This window comes from Cryptomeria japonica, chromosome 9, assembly GCF_030272615.1.
Source record: "Cryptomeria japonica chromosome 9, Sugi_1.0, whole genome shotgun sequence".
Taxonomy (NCBI): domain Eukaryota; kingdom Viridiplantae; phylum Streptophyta; class Pinopsida; order Cupressales; family Cupressaceae; genus Cryptomeria; species Cryptomeria japonica.
This window is the reverse complement of record NC_081413.1, coordinates 474,952,756-474,970,428: the sequence shown is the minus strand read 5'-3', so window position 1 is coordinate 474,970,428 and position 17,673 is coordinate 474,952,756. Positions and strand designations below refer to the sequence as shown.

Below are 17,673 nucleotides of genomic sequence, written 5' to 3'. Positions count from 1 at the left end.
GATATTCTTATTCTTGTTGTCTATGTTGATGACCTGATTATCACTGGTAGTTCGGCAACTTTGATTGATCAGAACAAACAGAATTTGTGCCAATCCTTTGACATGACAGACTTGGGACTTCTCCACTATTGTTTAGGTGTTGAAGTTTGGCAAACAGAAGGTAATATCTTCATTTCTCAGTCTAAGTATACCCGAAGCTTGCTGGACAAGTTTAGGATGCAAGACTGCAAACCTGCATCCACACCTATGGAGAAAGGGCTGAAGCTGACAACCAAATCGGACTCACCTGCGGTAAACAAATCAGCATTCTCATCTACCTTACTGCTACTCGGCCTGATCTCAATTTTGCAATGAGCTACATTTCACGCTTCATGACAGCTCCAAAGGTTGATCATTGGGTAGCAGCGAAGCGTGTGCTGCGTTATGTGAAGGGCACTTCTGATTTTGGACTCCTATACATCAAAAGTCACGATCCTAGACTCTCTGGTTACACAAACTCAAATTGGGCAGGTTTCGTCAATGACAGAAAATCAACATCTGGGTATGTTTTCAGATTGGCATCTGGTGCAGTCACATGGACTAGTAAGAAGCAGCTAGTGGTGGCTCTTTCCTCGACAAAAGCAGAGTATCGAGGAACAGTTAAAGCAGCTTGTGAGGTAGTTTGGCTTCGACGGATTCTTTCAAACATACAATGTCTCAAGCAGGTCCTACTCCCCTTTACTGTGATAATCGGGGGGTGCTCAAACTAGCCAAAAATTTGGTCTTCCACAAGAGAACCAAGCATATTGAACTTCATTGTCATTTCATTCAGAAGTTGGTTGAAGACGGAATAGTTCAGTTGCTGTATGTTCTGACGGCTGATCAGACAACAGATATCCTCATCAAGTCTCTGAGCTCAGAAAAGTTTGTGAAATTTAGGGGGCAACTTGGTGTAGTTGATAGATTGACCATTAAGGGAGGGTATTAGAATAATATTGTTTATCATTATTTAATGGTCATCTATGTAAAATATGTAAATTATGTAGATAAGAAACAATCTTCTTCAATTTCTTCTTAGAAACTTGCTAATTTTGTAAATTCTTAATATTGAAGCATTTTGCTTCTTGTTAATACATTCAATATTTTACCATTTACTTTTCATAATATAGTCATCCCCGAGATAGATAGGGGGGCATCTAGATGTCCCCTAGCCATCCTAGGGACAGTTAGTTGTCCCCTAATGTACCCTACAAATTTTTTTATGCCCCAAGGATATTTCCTAAATTTTGAAAAAAAAGGGGACAAGGGGCATTTCCTAGGCACCCCTAAAATGTTCCCTATAGGAGATGAGGGTAAAAGGGTAGGGGATGTGTCCCCAGGGAGCACTGGCTAAAATCAAATGGTGCCCTCCTCTAAGGGGTCGACTTCCAAAATTTTGAAGGAGCTACATAGGGCAATCCAAGCATACCTAAGGCTAGATGCATAATTAGAAACGAGAATGAGGATTAAGTTTGGGCCATCTCCAAGAGGCTTTAGAATGGAACTAACAATGAGCTAGAATTGCAAGCACTCTTAGCAAATCTCCATCTTTGCATGCAGAAAAGACTTCAAAATGTTAACATAGAAGGTGACTCATTAATTTGTATTAATTAAGTGTGCCAAAGGAAAGTAGCTAACTAGAAATTAAAGAACATTTTGGGTTTGACTTGGTCGATGATAGATCGGCTAGAGAATTACACAAGCATTGTTTCAAGGAGGCCAATTCTGATGTTGACTCCCCAACAAATCATGCTTGTGATTAAGAGGAAGATATGATAATAGTGAACAACATATGAAGTTGATGCAATTTTGAACTTCAAACAATCTAGAGGCTTGGATGGGATAGTTCACAGGCCTACTTAAACAACAGCATTCTCTCACATCATCCAGGGATGTTTTTTGAATGTTTAACCTTAGAAACATTGTTGTCGTATGCTTCACCCATCCCATCATTACAACAAGTCAATCCCTCTATCCCAATGCAGTATTTCCTCAACTATGAGGTAGTCTCTTTTCTTTCCCTTCTAGATTCTTTAAAATGAGATTTGCGTGGGTTCCTGTTGTGACGTTTTCACACATCGCCCCATTGCAAATGGGGACCCTTGCTTTTTTTTGCTTTTTAGGGTTTGTTTTTTTTTTTTAAGGTTTTTTAGGGTTTTGTTAGCTAGCCTTTGCATTTTGAGTGTCGCCCAGGGGATCACATGGATAAGCAAGTCCGGCTTGAGTGAGGTCCTGATCCTGAAATTTGGCTAAGTCTGGAATGTCCTGATCCTGAAATTTGACTAAGTCTGGAAACTGAAAAACCTCAAAAAACTAGATTTTGCAATATAACTCCTGGAGGTCTGAAACCACTCTCAAACATCCTGAAAGTATATATGGAATATAACTTAAAGTATAACACTTATACTTAAATGTTATATTCCATAAAAATTATCCTGATAGAGAGTTCGAAAAGTCAAATTTCGCTCCTGTCCTTCACTGAGGATCCAGAGCGAATTTCGCTCCTGTCCCTCCCAGGAGGACCAAGGCGAAGCGCTCTTGTCCCTCACCAAGGGTCCAGAGCGAAAAAGCTTAGTGGAATCATTCCTGACCTTGTTTGAGCAAATTGAGACATCAAAAGCATGGTGAAGGACAAAATGAGCATGATAGAGCATCCAGACTTGATCAAAAACAATGAAATGAGGAAGTTTTGCCTAGAAGGTCAAATTCGCTCCTGTCCCTCATTGAAGGACCAGAGCGATTTTCTTTAGATACACAATTTTAGACTTTTTTGGACATTAACTTTTATTCATAGCATTAAGTAAGATGATATCTTCCTTAGCCAAGACATTTTTTGATGAAAATTGTAACGATTTGGCCTAGAGAGCAAATTTCGCTCCTGTCCCTCAGTGAAGGACCTAAGCTTAAAATCCAACATTGTCTTGTCCTTGCAGGATTTGAACGATTTGATGATTTGAGGAGAACCAAGGAAGTACACTTCATCAGTTGAATATAATTTGAAAGCGCAAACATGAGGAAAATGGACCAAAGAAGCAAAATCGCTCCTGTCCCTCAGTCAGGGACCAGGGCGAAACTCTTTGTAGCTCCCGTCCCTCTCCCAGGGACCAGAGCGAAATCCTTCATAGAGCATGTTCTGGACGAAGATCGAGCAAGTTTTAGGTTTGAAGGCAAGAAAGGAGGTGAGTTGAAACTGTTGAAGACAAATTGAAGATTACCAAATGTCAACAAGGGACCCAAATGCCCAAGTTCGCTCCTGTCCCTCAGGCAGGGACCAGAGCGATTTTTGTCTTAGATGATTTTCTTGCCAAATTTAAATGATTTCCAAGGCGTGGATGAATGAAAAGGTACATTACGAATCCGTTGAAGATAATTTTTGAAGGTGAAAAAGAAAGATGAAGCCTACAGGACCAGGATCGCTCCTGTCCCTCTCCAAGGAACCAAGGCGATATGATGATTATGTTGCCTTTTCTTCAAGTTCAGGACACTCCAAGTTCGGATACATGGTGGTGAAGACATTTTAAGGCGTCTTAATCAAGCACAAAGTTACAAAGGTCGCTTATGTTGAAGGAATTACACCAAGACCCCTAGTTCGCTCCTGTCCCTCAGGAAGGGACCAGAGCGAAATTCTTATAATGACATAGATTTCGAAAATTTGTCAAGTGTCAAGCGACCAAGGGGATCAAGGGGACTTCATTTTACGCGTTGAAAGCAATTACAAGTTGAAGAAGACAAGGACAAGCTCAAAATATGGAAGTTCGCTCCTGTCCCTCAGGAAGGGACCAGAGCGATATTGATTATATTGACCAAATCCTTTGAAAATCACGTTAAGTCAAGGTTTTGCAAGATCATGTAAGGTCTAAGGTGTCTTTTGAAGATGATATACAAAGGTTTCAAACGTCAAAAGTATACCAATTTGAATAAAAAAGCTATATCGCTCCTGTCCTTTGGACAAGGACCAAGGCGATTTTCATTAAAACACTCATGTTCCGTCAAAACCAAGACAAGGCAAGGATAGGCAAGGTCAAGGACATCATTTGGAAGGCGATACAAAAGAGGTGAACGTTGAAATGTTACCAATTTGAGCTAGAAATGGAGAAAACATCAAGATCGCTTCTGTCCCTCTCCAAGGGACCAGGGCGATATCACATCTAGAGGCACTCATTCGCACAAGCAAATCAATCAAGCTCAAATGACCCAACGAAAATGGCAATTTCAACGTAAGGATAGAGATTTTAAATGTCAAAAGCGCAAGGATCAAGACCAAAATGGTAGATCGCTCCTGTCCCTCTCCCAGGGACCAGAGCGATAGGTTTGTATCTTTCCACCTTTTCAAAATTTTTTGGCGTTAAAACATTTTTTGAATTTATTTTAAATGCTAAAATCGATAAATTTAAAAAATTCAATCAAAAAGCATTTAAAAATAACGCATAACATTTATTAATTAATTTTGCCTATTAAAAATCGAAAAAATTAATTATAAAGGCATAAAGTTAATTAATTATAAAATCAAATTGAGCGCTTGGGTTTATTTTACAAAAGTCGGCCTTGGTTTTTATTAAAAATGGCTTTTAATTATCTTTGTTTTCACCAAGTCGGCCTAAGGTAATGCATGAGGAAAGTGCTTATAAAAGGAGGTGTTTATTTCATTTTTAAATCATTATTCAAGCATCCTCTTTCATATGCAATTTGGAGTATACAAAGGAGGTGCGATATTATCATTCAAAAGGAGGTGCGAATTGTGTTCAAGGTGCAAGTCTTATCAATAGGAAGGCACAAGCATTATCAAAGGAGTTCGAGTTTCAAGTTAGGCGAACTTGCCAAAGACTACGTCAAAGACATCCCCAAGAGTGGTGAATTGATAAAGAGGACGTTCATTATCCTTCAAGATCACGTTGAAAGCTTCAAGCATTGATTTTTGCCTAGGCGATTTTCTTCATTTTGCATTCTAGAGTTAGCTCTCTAGTGAGGTATGGCGATATTGATTTATTGTTTTGATTTTGAATGTTGATCGTCATAGCCTTGAATTTTGAATTTTGAATTTTGAATTCCAGTAGCTTAATCGTCATTGAGGAAATGATAATTCAAGGACTTATCATTAAGTTTCCTAAAATTTGCTCTCTAATTCATGTTATGTATTGCAAAATCATGTTACTAATTTTGAAATGTTGTGTAGGCATCAAATGGAGATCTCATCAAGGAAAATCAAGCCGGATCAAGGACGGTCTTTGCCGGGACGATCAAGCCAGGACATGGGCAACCTCTTTCAATCCAACGTTCCAAGGCGAGGTACATCATCATCCTGCACATCAAGAACACAAGGAGTTAGAACAAGGGCTCGTTGAAGAAGTAAATAGTTTCAGATGAATTAATTAAAGCAAGCTTCTCAACAACATCAAGTTGAATATCTACCAAGTTACAAGTGTCAAATGAGGTGGCGTCCTAGTCATCATTTCTCCAATCAGTGAGGTCCACCTCAGCATGTCTAGATTCAATGCACTTAACTCATGGAAGGTGGCACAAACTCCGATGTACCTACCCCGGCTATCCATTGGTCGATTTTTCTAGAGAGGACATGTGTCCAAGCAATACAATTTTATCATTGGTCAAGCATTAAATGTTATGTAATGGTTGTAACAAACCCTAATTAGGGTTTTCATTGTTGAATCTTGGCCTTGATCTCGAATTGATCTAAGCCATCAAATTGTATTGTGGGCACTATATAAGCCCTGACATTTCATTTTGTAAAATAATTAGAGAGAGTTGTAAATAATAGAAAGCAGTTAGTAGATAGAGAGTAGTTAGAAATTGATAGAATAGCAATTAGAGTAGAATAGGAGGACAAGGCAAGAAATTGTTGCCATTGATTGTAAACAAACTCCATTTTCATTGAAGTAATGGTGAAGTGTGTCGTTTTTTTTGCAATTTGCATGGTTTCTTGTTGAGTCTTCAATCCTAGATGGTAGATGATTAGATGAATGGAGGAAATGTGTTTGATTGATGGTGAAATTCGTATATCCATACTACTAGCAGTTTGTTGATTGCAGACTTGCCTTGTGTAGTCAACTGGAATCGTTCAGCGTAAGCTCAATTTCAATTTGTCGCTTCTTCATTGATATGCATCAACTTGATGGTGTCTATGCCTGCGGTGATGATTTGAACATCATAAAGCTTCCCTTAGAAGATCGCACTAGCCTTGTGTAGATGTTCCATTGATGTCAAAACAAGACCTAGTTAGAGTTTCATCAAAAATCAAATCATTGCTCCTACATTCTTAGTATTAGGATTAGATCCTCTCTTCGCCCTCACCCCCTTTTCCCATTTTTTTTTAATCTAAGCTAGTAAGAGCCCGTGTTCCAGCAATAATCAAAGCAGATCAGACGTTCAATGTAAGTCCCCTTGTGATTCCAGCAAATCACATCATACCACTGGAGCTTGTCCACACGTAGAGACCCTACATACAGGAACCTTGGAGTCATCCTGGTTGATCCTTTTTTGCGATATCTTCAGCAATCGAAGGCTTTGTTCAAGAGAGGATAAGGTACCCTTGGGTATTTTATTCTGTGTTAGGCTGTGTACAAAATACACGTCAACAGTTCCTAAAGAAAAAAAATTCTCATTCAAAAATGTATCTATGATTGTAGCAAGGAAGATACCTCAATGAGTTAGAGAATGCCATCAAAGCCTTTGTTGTCTCTTCTTTGTTTGAAGGAGATCACACATAATGAGGGACTACTAGAGGAGTTTTTAAAGACATTGTCCTCATCATGGGGAGGAAGATGTGGGCCAAGTTGGTAGCTAATATCCTCAGTTACCGGTTCTTGCCAAAAATGGCCGGGTCCTGGTCCTGGTTCATGCCCGGTCCTGGTCCGAGCCTGGTTTGACTTGGGTCCCACCAGGGTCCTGCCCAGGCGGTTGGGTTCCCTATGGGTCCGCCTAGGCAGGACCCGGGTGGGACCCAGGTTGAACCAGGGAGGACCCGAGTGAACCCAAGCCCGTGGGTTCCCAAAAACGGGGCCCACGGGTTAGAAAACAAAGAAAAACAATTAAAAAACAAATTTTTTAATCTTATTTTAACATTTTGAAACTTGAAACTCGAATATTATCTTTTTTGCAAATTATGAATATGATATTACATTTATGATTTAGGATATATCAATATCAGAATATTTATTGGCATTGGCAATTATGGATTTATGATTTATGATTTATCTGTTATCATTTATCTATCATTGTATGGGAAAGTTACATTGTATGTTTCATATTTGTATGTTTCAACTGTGAACATATATAATTTTGATGTTTGAAGTTTGAACATATATATGTAAAAAAAAAAAATTTTAAAAAAAAAAATATATATATATATATGTGTGTGTGTGTGTGTACGAACGAACCCGTCCCCGTACCAAAAAAAAAAAAAAAAATTGCCGAATCCGCGAATCCGAACCGGAACCAGTAACTTAGCTAATATCTTCATACATAAGCCATTGTAGGAGGTTGCAAGGCATTCTATTTCAATTTTCAACAAGAACCCAACACGTGTCATTGGGGGTGTTTTCAACATCTCCCAAATGTGAGATAATGGAGCTCTCAAAGAGTCCTTGTGTCTGTTCAAGTGTGATTTGGTAAAACACAATTTGCAAGACTTCAATTTCCATCAACTTCAATGCTCGTCTCTCTTCTTTCAACAACAAAAGGATCATATTTGGGAACTATCAAGCAGGCTCATGTTCTTGTTTTGCAATAAGATAGGGATGGATATGCCTTAGACTAAAATGTAGCTATTACAACCTCCACTTGGGATGGGGTGTTTTACTTTTTCCCATCAATATAAAAGACCATGGCAGTTCTTTATGTATCAATATATATATATATATATATATATATATATATTAATTGACCTTTTCTTCGAAGTCGTGAGTTCATGGCATAGAAGAAAAGATTAGTCAAGGTCCCTTTAGTGTCTACACTCTCACTTTGAATTTAATCCATTTGTGGCATGTCTTGCTTTGATCTCTTTTACAGCTTAGTAGAAAAGGTTAGTAAAGGTCACTTTAGCACCTACACTCTCATTTTGAATTTGATCCATTCATGGCATGTCTTGGTGGAAAAGGTTAGTTAAGGTCCCTTTAGCACCTACACTCTCATTTTGAATTTGATCCATTAATGGCATATCTTACTTTGATCACATTTTGAGTGAAGAAGCTAAAGGGACCTTAACTAACCTTTCTCTTTTAAGCCATGAAGTCCCACCTTTGAAGGACCAGCTGATAGTAGTGAGATTGTAGCAAAGGGTAAATGAAGTCTAATAAGACATGGCCTACACATGACTTGTAAGGGGAAAAGACTAGCACTTATAGTGAAAAGAAGAATTGGATTTTAACTAATATATAAGGCAAGCTATATCAATGTATGAGAAGAGGTTTAGATTACAAGATTCAAATTTAAAGGGGGTTTCGTAATATTAATTGACTAGACTCTAATTCATCTTGTGAATGGTCATATGAAAATTGAGTAGACTGGAAAGATAAACAGATTAAATAAATCAACGTCTTTAGGTTAAGCTGGAATTGGAAAGTGTAAATATAAACAATAAACAAATTATCAAGAATCGTTAATCAATAACTTATTTGGGGAACTACATACCCCTGATACCTTGCATGGGATGATTAAGTGGTCCATGGTAGACAGACTCAGAGAATTAGATTGAATCTAGGGATTTGGTGTGATCAAGAACGTGCCTTATTTAGTACAAGAATAAAAGTTTTAGTAAGCAGATTGTGTTATAGGATGATGACAAGTATAACATATCATAGGATAGTATGACTGATTTTTCGTGAAGAAAAAAGTATATAAGAAAAGTTAGCATAAAACAATTTATGTACTGACCCATTAGACCAGGTTATTACATTACATACATTAGATAGGAACCTCAAGATTCATCTCTTAGTACTTATTAGATTCTTTCTTTGCATAAGTACACTTAGCTTTCCTATTTGGCTTGAAACTACCTTGCTGTCATGTCCCAACCCTAATGTCTCTTATTTTATATTCAAAACAGTTATGTATGGTGACTAAAATCGTCACTTATCCTTTTATGCAATTAATAAAAAGTAATATTTAAATATATATGTAGTCTGTACGATAACTAGTCTTAATATCTTGAATGGATGAATTAATAAAAAGTAACTAATAACTATTTAGGGTCAAAGGGACATAACCCTCTTGAGAAGGGCGGTGGTAAGAGAGAGTAGTCTCTTTTCATAATAACACGTCTCCTTCCAAACAAAGAGACACAGCGCTTGACAGGCTTAAGAAGGGCCATCGGGTGTTCAGGGAAACACACGGACAGGAGAAAAAAGAGGGGAATTCGCACAAGGCAGAAAAACACACCATCAGCAAAACAGTACTTCTGCATATCAAGCACAGTAACATCTTTCCTAAAATGTTGATCAGATTTGAATATGCACACTGTTAAGACTCACAGTCACAGTATTAGAATCATGAGGAATAAATATCATTTACTTCAGTAATATACAGATAATTGGTCATAATGGCATGAATAGATTAATTCACTGAGCTCACAATTTGATGGAGAATCGCTCATAATAGATACAAGATGTATAACACGAAGGACTATAAAGGAATCATGAATGCTCAAATCATACGGCTAAAATATTAAGCACGTAGATCAGAATTACAATCATAAATGACAATCCTAAATAACATCACAAGTAACAAAAGGGAGTTAATGAAAAAGTTACTGTTTATACAATCTGACAGAAACATCATAGAGTTAGATAAATACTATCTCAGCAAACATAATAATAACACGATACAGTGAATATAAGGTGTACACATTTACTATGAAAATCTGTATAATAAATCATGGATAGAAATTAACAAACAAGCTATAAAGGACATGCTGATAAGAATTTAAAGAACTATAATCAGAATGACAGCACTTACGTGTGAGGGAGGGAATGAAGGTGTCATGGAGAGGTTAAGAGAGACTTGTAAGTTGGCTGTCCTAGAATGACCCCAGAGGCGTCTAGGACCTTGAGAGTACTTACCTTAAGGAGTCTAGCAACCTGGTTACAGCCTCATCCCAAACTCACAAGGTAAGAAAGTCATGAAGAGGGTTGATATATGAGGAGGTCAGTTGGAGTCACCAAGTGGAGCAAGAAGGTTGCTAACGCCCTCTCTTGGACTTGGGTAGAGAGACTCCAAAGCAGACCCCATAGTATCCTCCCTCCAACATTATGTTTATATATAATTTGGAATTTATATCATAATGTTAAACCTACATGTTTATTAACAGAGGAATGTACCTATTTGCATATGGTTTCATGGTTATATGCAGGAAATTATGTTTAATCATATGTTTTCCAGTTGACCAGGTATAATCTCTAAACCTAATTCTATGTTTTTTTTCTGATTCATATTCCAGAATTTAGGAAGGGACATTACACTTGCTATTTATGTGTTTGTGAAGAGGGCAATTCGTGTTAATCTCAAGACAATGGACTCTGCAACATGCCAAATCTATCTCCTTGGGCTTGGCTAACAATACAAGCCTCCCTAAATGCAAATGGAGTTACAATATATTTCATCACCATTTCATAATCTTGCACATCTTTACTTTTTTTCACCATCCTCCTTACAAAATTCACTTGTTTAATCCTAAATGCTTTGGCCTTGTTTTGTGTAAAATAATGTCAATTAATAGACTTTTACTATTCATTGTGATAGCAATAAAATTGTTTCTCAATCAATTTCTTAAAGTCATCCCATTCAAAAATTGAGGGAGGATTCTCGTAGCCAATAAATAAGCATAACTTCCAAACAAAGTTAAAGCGTGAATACCAATTTGAACCTTGCCAAAGAAATTTTTTGTTCCTCAAAGTTGATATCAACTAACATATACTTCAAGTTGGGTTAGCCAAAGATCACATTTTTTTCACTTCACTTTTGAAAGGCTGAATCTTTATCCTGGCTTCCCTTCTCATGGGTTTAAGATTGCTCTTTTGACAATTCTTCATTTTCTTTGGGAACCTCCATGGAAATGCCTAACTTTCGCATTTGATCCCCCATGATCTTCTCCAACTTACTAAACTTTCCAAGCATTTTTCCAATTTATTACTAACAAGTTATAAGCATTTCCCAATTCGTTACAAGCATATCCCAATTTATTTATGATACTAAGAAAACAATGCTTATAAGAAACTAAGTTGTTTCCATTTGAGATGTAAATCATTTAGTGGCATGGCTATTAATATCTTTGTTAATTACTGTTTTGTAGATTGATAACAATGAGTAGAAAATCTAGTGCAGGAAGAGATGAATTACAGCAAAGGATGAACTTAATTTTCTCAACAATACTTGCTCAAAAACTTTAGATTGGCTCTTTCCAAAGGATCCAATATCTCAATCCTTGGCACAGCCTAATAACATGTCAAAAGATGTATACCTTTGTCAACTTGTGAGGCATTTGCCCCTCCATTTTAGTTTACTTCTTTTTAAACAAACTAAAGCTGCAATGCAGCTGGAAAATGCTAACTTCAACTTAAGATTAGGTAAGGGTTTCCTAAAGGAATATGATCCAGTTGTCTCAGGCTTCAGCAAGTGTTGCTGACAAAGATTCAAAACAATCTGCAATAAAATGGTGCAATTAAATATAAAAATTCTACCTTCTGGCTACAATATTTCTAGAACTAGCATCTGAAACAACCATTTAACGATTCCCTCGGAAGTATCATTACACGATCTACAATTTTGGGGGGAAGCTTTCAACAATATTTCAACAGCCTGCAAACCTTCAGATTCCCTATCCAGTGACCTCAAAGTCTCCCAACAGGATTTCTCTAAGGTCAAGATTTAAGTACTCTTTTCAAACATTTTAGTAGACATTGTGCACATAAAAATAATGAATGATACCTATAAGGCTATATCCATGGATCTCAACAACATGAAACTCGATTTATTTTACTTGCAAATATAGAAACACACCAAAGGACCAAAAGCTGGGTTTTCATTAAGGCACATAGAACTTTTTCTTTGGATGGGCAAATCTCAGTGCAAATTATGGAAAGGCTTTCAATTGCTGCTATGTTTTTCTTAAAATTGAATGTTTGATTGACATGTAGAGGTTATTAATTGCTGCTATACTTTTTGTAACATCAAATTTTTTGGTTGACACATGTAACCATAGTTACCCTCTTCAAAAAACTCAATTCAGTCTGGAAGTCAAAAAACTTTGGATGTCCGGAATTTTCAGTAACTTTAGGTAAAATTTCCATAGGAATTTAATTTTTAAAACTCCAGATCAAATCAGAAAAATCCTGCCGGTCCAAAAAATCCAGATGTGGCCAGATTTGGTAACTAAGAATGTAAAAAGCTTCAAGCCATACAAAATCAAGTTTAAAATTTGCCTTAGCATTCAATATTTCCAATTTTTCAGAGTTGTTTCTGATATTCAAGCAAAACCTAGAAGATGCCAAAACAATATCTTTTTAAGAGTGTTTAAGCTTTCACAATCCATATTTTTTGTTTGAGGTAATTCACAAAAGAACTGTGTATAAAAGAACTTGTGTCGACGTCTCCTGCAACTATCTGTGCCTATAAAGAAAAGCTGCAATTTTTATGCTTAATTCTCTAAAACAATCCTTTCTACTCTCAGCATAACATAGAAGATGCCCAAAAACATCGTTCCGCATTCTCAAACAAGACCTCAAATATTTCAAAACATTAGGAGTGATGCCTATAGTCTGAATTAGTCTGAATTAGTTAACTTATGGTAACCCCTCTAAAAGTGAAAGTTAAAATTTAGTCAGACCACCACAGCATTTGTGGGGCAATAAAAAAGCAAGAATGATCAGCCACTACATGGGCCCCTTCGAATCATTTCAATTTGTAAACATAAATCCACACCAAACGACCAATCCATGATTTTCAAGAACCTACAAAATGTTGAAAGAACAATTTGGGCTCCACGCACGGAATAGGCATGTAAACAAAAGGGAAGATCCCGAGCTCGAGCCTTAGCTTATACATGCAAAACAAGAGAAAAAGGAAGGCTTTCAACCATCTGTGGATTTTCTCTTATAATGGAAGATTTGGCCAACATATATAACTAAACAAAACCCATAATTACCGTCTGACACTTGCAACGTCACTGCTATCCATCATCTTATTCTGAAACAAAAACATAAAAAATCCTAGAAATGGTTCCTATTGAGAAATTCCATACCTGAATTTAAACAGGTAGAGCCATCTAATTCATTGTATGGTTTGATTTTACAGAAGCGAAGCGCTATAAAATTAAATCCTTTCAATAGTAAAACTATGTATTAGCCGTTGAGTTGCATAAATTATAGAGCGAATTTCCAACGTGCTTGAAAAAAAAAAAAAAATTCTTAAGACAAAGCGCCAGGAGGATAGGCAGACCTGTGAATTGGGAACCTCTCTCTCGATCATATCTCTCATCGACAATATCAAGTTCCTGTCTTCATTGGAAATGGGTTGAGTGTGAGTATGATCCGAGTTCCAATCCCCATGTACCCCATTTTGGTTTGGGCTTGAGAGGGGATCCATTTGCATTCTCTGCTTGGCAAATGGAGCGACATTGTCAATGTCGGGACATTCAATTTCAATGGTACCTACTGTGTATTAGTTGAAAATTAATTTGTCTTAATGAGCTGCTAATAATGACTGCGAGTAGTTGTCGCCACATACAGCATTTGAAGGCGAGATTGGGCATTGATCACTGTCGTGTCACATTGAACAAGCACATCTAATTCAGCGCACATTTGTCGTCATACAATTCATGATATTCTTTATATAATAGTCAACACGGGCTTTTTTATTAAAAAAGGATTATTTCTGATTTGTTGATTTTCTATTGATGATACCAATACCAATCTTGTAAGAGATTTCCACAATTCATAGAATAGATGGAAAGATGTTTCTGGATTAAACCAGCTTTAGATGGATACCAATACCAACCTTGTAAGAGATTTCCACAATCCAAAATAGATGGAAAGATGTTTCTGAATTAAAACAGCTTTAGATGGATACCAAGTTACCAACCTTACATGCCAAGTACAGCTTTCTGATTTGTTGATTTATTATTAAGAAGTTTGATGTGAGCTCTTTCAGTTTTTAATCTTTCTTTTTTCAAATAGATTATGTAAAGAAGAAGCAATCACTAATTTATTCATTTACCTACTATCTAGTTTTGAAAGTGACTATTAGCTGCATATTCTAAGATAAAATGTTTTTCTATTCTATCATCTTAACCAAGTAAAAGATACAACTCTTTCTCCTTATTCTCCTTGATTCACATCAAAAATGATATAAGCTAGTTTTCAATTGGACTATAAGTATCATCGCCCTTTAAGAGAGATATTTGATTGTATGCTTTTTGTCATTGATAATAGGTGTGGTTATATTAATGAAAGTAATATTTTCTCGTTCTCCCTAACAACTTTTCCCACATAAATTTATGAAAATTATTTATAAAGAAAGTTTTAATTTCTTTGTTATCATTTAAGCACACATTTAGATGGATACTACACTTGCATATCCACTTGAAGTTTTGTTTCATCTAAAACTCATTTCTCTCATTCAAGACTTCTTTGATGATAGGCTTAAGTCACTATGTGCCTTTGTTTGTTGATTTTTTCTAAATTAAGAGGCATACCATAGCAATAGCATCAATAGGGAAGATATATTTCTCAACTAGAATTTCATAAGAGATTGAAGCTTTGAGTTTAAATTTGTTTGTGATCATGAATTTTTGTATCCTTTTTATTTGCTTCCATTTTACCTATAAAGTGTTGCTAGCTTATAATTCACATCTATAAAGTACCACCAAAATGAATAAAAGCTTGAATAACATCCACAAAAAAATTTAGTCTCATAGCTCTACCTCTTTATTTCTATTTTGTAATGCAAAAAGTGTTGTCCATCCTCTCAAAGTTTTATTACTCCTACAAGTATCTCAATTGAGCTTATTATTAAAGGTAATCTTGGGTTTCCATGTTCTATGACATCTACAATATTCCCTTCAAAATAAAAGTTGAGCTAGTATTTTTTGTTTCTATTAGAGAAGATCATGATGTTAGTATCGTTCGTGTTGACTTGCATATCTACTTCCTTGCAAAAGTGCTCTAAGGCATATAAGTGCTCTTGTAACTCTTGAATGGATCGGGTAGTCATGATGAGATGGTCAACATACAAGAAAAGCCTCATAACATATTCTCCTAAAAGAACACTATTTTCTCCTCTCAAATTTAGTCATTCTTTAAGTTTATGTGAGGCCCATTTCTCCTCATGTTTACACCCTCTTTTGATAGACTTTTTTTTTTTAGACACTCATGGACCTTATATTAGTTTATATTTTGATTACAATTTATGTTGTTGATATGATATTAAAATATCAAGTTACTAATTACTCAGTAATTTTATGAATTGATGATTATAGACTTGTTCACATTTTTAGATTAAAATTTATTGTTTATATTTAGTTGTTACTTTGAATTATTTTAGTATGGGCTTATCTCAATATAATTTTGATAAATGTTATGACTTTGAATGATAGATTGAGCTCTTTGGGCCTTGGAGGATTGACAAGTCGAACGTTTGTTTTTCGTACACGGGATATTCGTCCTAGTCATTATGGACATATTTGTCCAATTACAACATCCAAAGGAATAAATGTTGGGCTTATTGGATCGTTATCTATTTATGCAATGCTTGGTCAGTACAACTTTTTACTCACACTGCTTCAATCACTAAGATACTTGTTTGAGAAATGGGGATTTGTGTGAGTTGTGTAGGTACTTATTGCAAACATGATGCAGAATGGTTCAAAGCACAGGCCTTTGCGATCAAGTGATTACTCTATGCAAGTTGATGATTTTGATCGTTGGCCTGTGGAATGGTCTTCACCATGGGATCCACAACATTGGATCTTAGCAGACCAAACAATATAGCCATCCTGGACCATCGCAAGGAATATAATGGTAAAAGTGTTATCCTTAAAAGATTTGAACAAGGAAATTGAGACAGATTCAACTTTGATGCTCTGCAAAAAGGGATGGTTAGGATATTGTCAAGACAAACACAAAATTACAAGCAACAAACAAGTGTTAGTGTTAGAAATCACAAATCAAACACTATCCTAAGCAAACATATCAAGAGAGACACAAAACATAAAATAGAAAGCTTGACAAATCTAAGAAATGCAATAAGGCATCTCAAAATGCCCTCCACCATAATTGTAGCTACTCCTCCCTTGTTCCTCTCCTCTCCAAGTTCCCAAATGAGTGTAGCTCTCAGTAGCTTTTTGCACTATTTTGGATGTCTTATGGAGGTTCAAGATTGTAAAATGGATGATTATGAGAATGCAAATGTGAACAAGCTAAAACAAGATACTATCTAATTATCTAATATTAATTTTAGCCCAAAAAGACAAATGTGGATTATTATGCTAAATGCTCTCTAATTTCACTATATAAATTAGATGCATACAAGATTTCAAGATTATAGATGTGCTTGAGAATGCTTGAGGCTTTGAAAATGAGGAATGTGAGCTCTATTTATAGGTAAAATGGAGCAATGGAGGGTTGAGATTGAGTAATCTCATCAAGGGTCAGGATTGAGGGGTTTATGATCCATGTGAAGGCTTTCAACCCAATCCCAGGATGACAAATGTCAACAAGACATGGGTTGAGAGGGGGGGGAATAAGCATTAAATGCTTGACATGATTTGAAGGTTAACTTGGGAGGTAAGGTTAATGTTGAGTTGAAAGAATAAAGCCCTTTATCCAATAAATAATGTCTTTATCCAATAGATAAACTCTTGTGCAAGAGTTAGTGAGGATAACCATGGTCAAAGCAATAAATGCTTGAAGAGACCCATGAGTCAAATGAGGGTTGAGTTAGACATAAAGTTTCTAACCATGGGGGCAAGTGGATTTAACCATAAATGGTTATGTAAGAGCCATTAATGGTCATGTAAGAGCTATTAGTGGTTTGGAAGACTTTTAGGGGTTAGCTTGTTGAACACATAAAGCATTAAATATTTTTCAAAGACTTTGGAGGCTTTGAGAAAGTGACTTCAAGTTGTTTAGGAATGTGACAATAATTAGGGGATAGATTAGGCTAATTAGGAATGATTAGAAAGTGGTTAGAAGGGTCTAGAAGGGGATTTAGGATTGCTGGTGGGTTTGGTGGGTGAGGGAAAATAGGATTTAAATTAAAATAAAATAAATTTATTTCAATTGTGGTGCAACTTGCATTTGTAGGAGAATGCAAGTGGGGGGAATTTGTTTAGTGATTTAAATAAATGTTTTAATTATTTATTTAAAAGAGGAAAGGGGTTGAAATTAAATAAATATGATTTATTCATTTAATTGATTGTGAATTTGGTTTAATGAATTAATTAAAATAAATTGAATAATTTATTTAATTAATAGGAGAATGATTGAAGATGAATTAATTAAATGTTAATTAAATTAACTGTTGGCTAGTGGATTTATTAATCAAATAAATAGTAAATATTCATTTGTTTAAATGGACGGATTTATGTGACTACATTTTCCCCTCTTTGAGACGGTGTGGTTTATTGCGTCGTTTCAAAGAAAGAAAAATAGG

At 35.9% G+C, this 17,673-nt stretch overlaps 1 protein-coding gene across 2 annotated transcripts in view; it reads right to left on the bottom strand.

Moving 5' to 3' along the window:
• Nucleotides 1-13,837, bottom strand: part of LOC131075964 (sec14 cytosolic factor) — a 45,044-nt gene extending 31,207 nt beyond the window's left edge. For both annotated transcript variants that reach the window (XM_058012963.2, XM_058012964.1), the window contains exon 1: nt 13,462-13,837. In XM_058012963.2, coding sequence (XP_057868946.1) covers nt 13,462-13,614 — 153 coding nt within the window. In that variant the 5' untranslated portion in view covers nt 13,615-13,837. The remainder of the gene's footprint in view (nt 1-13,461) is intronic.
• Nucleotides 13,838-17,673: the final 3,836 nt, after the last annotated feature.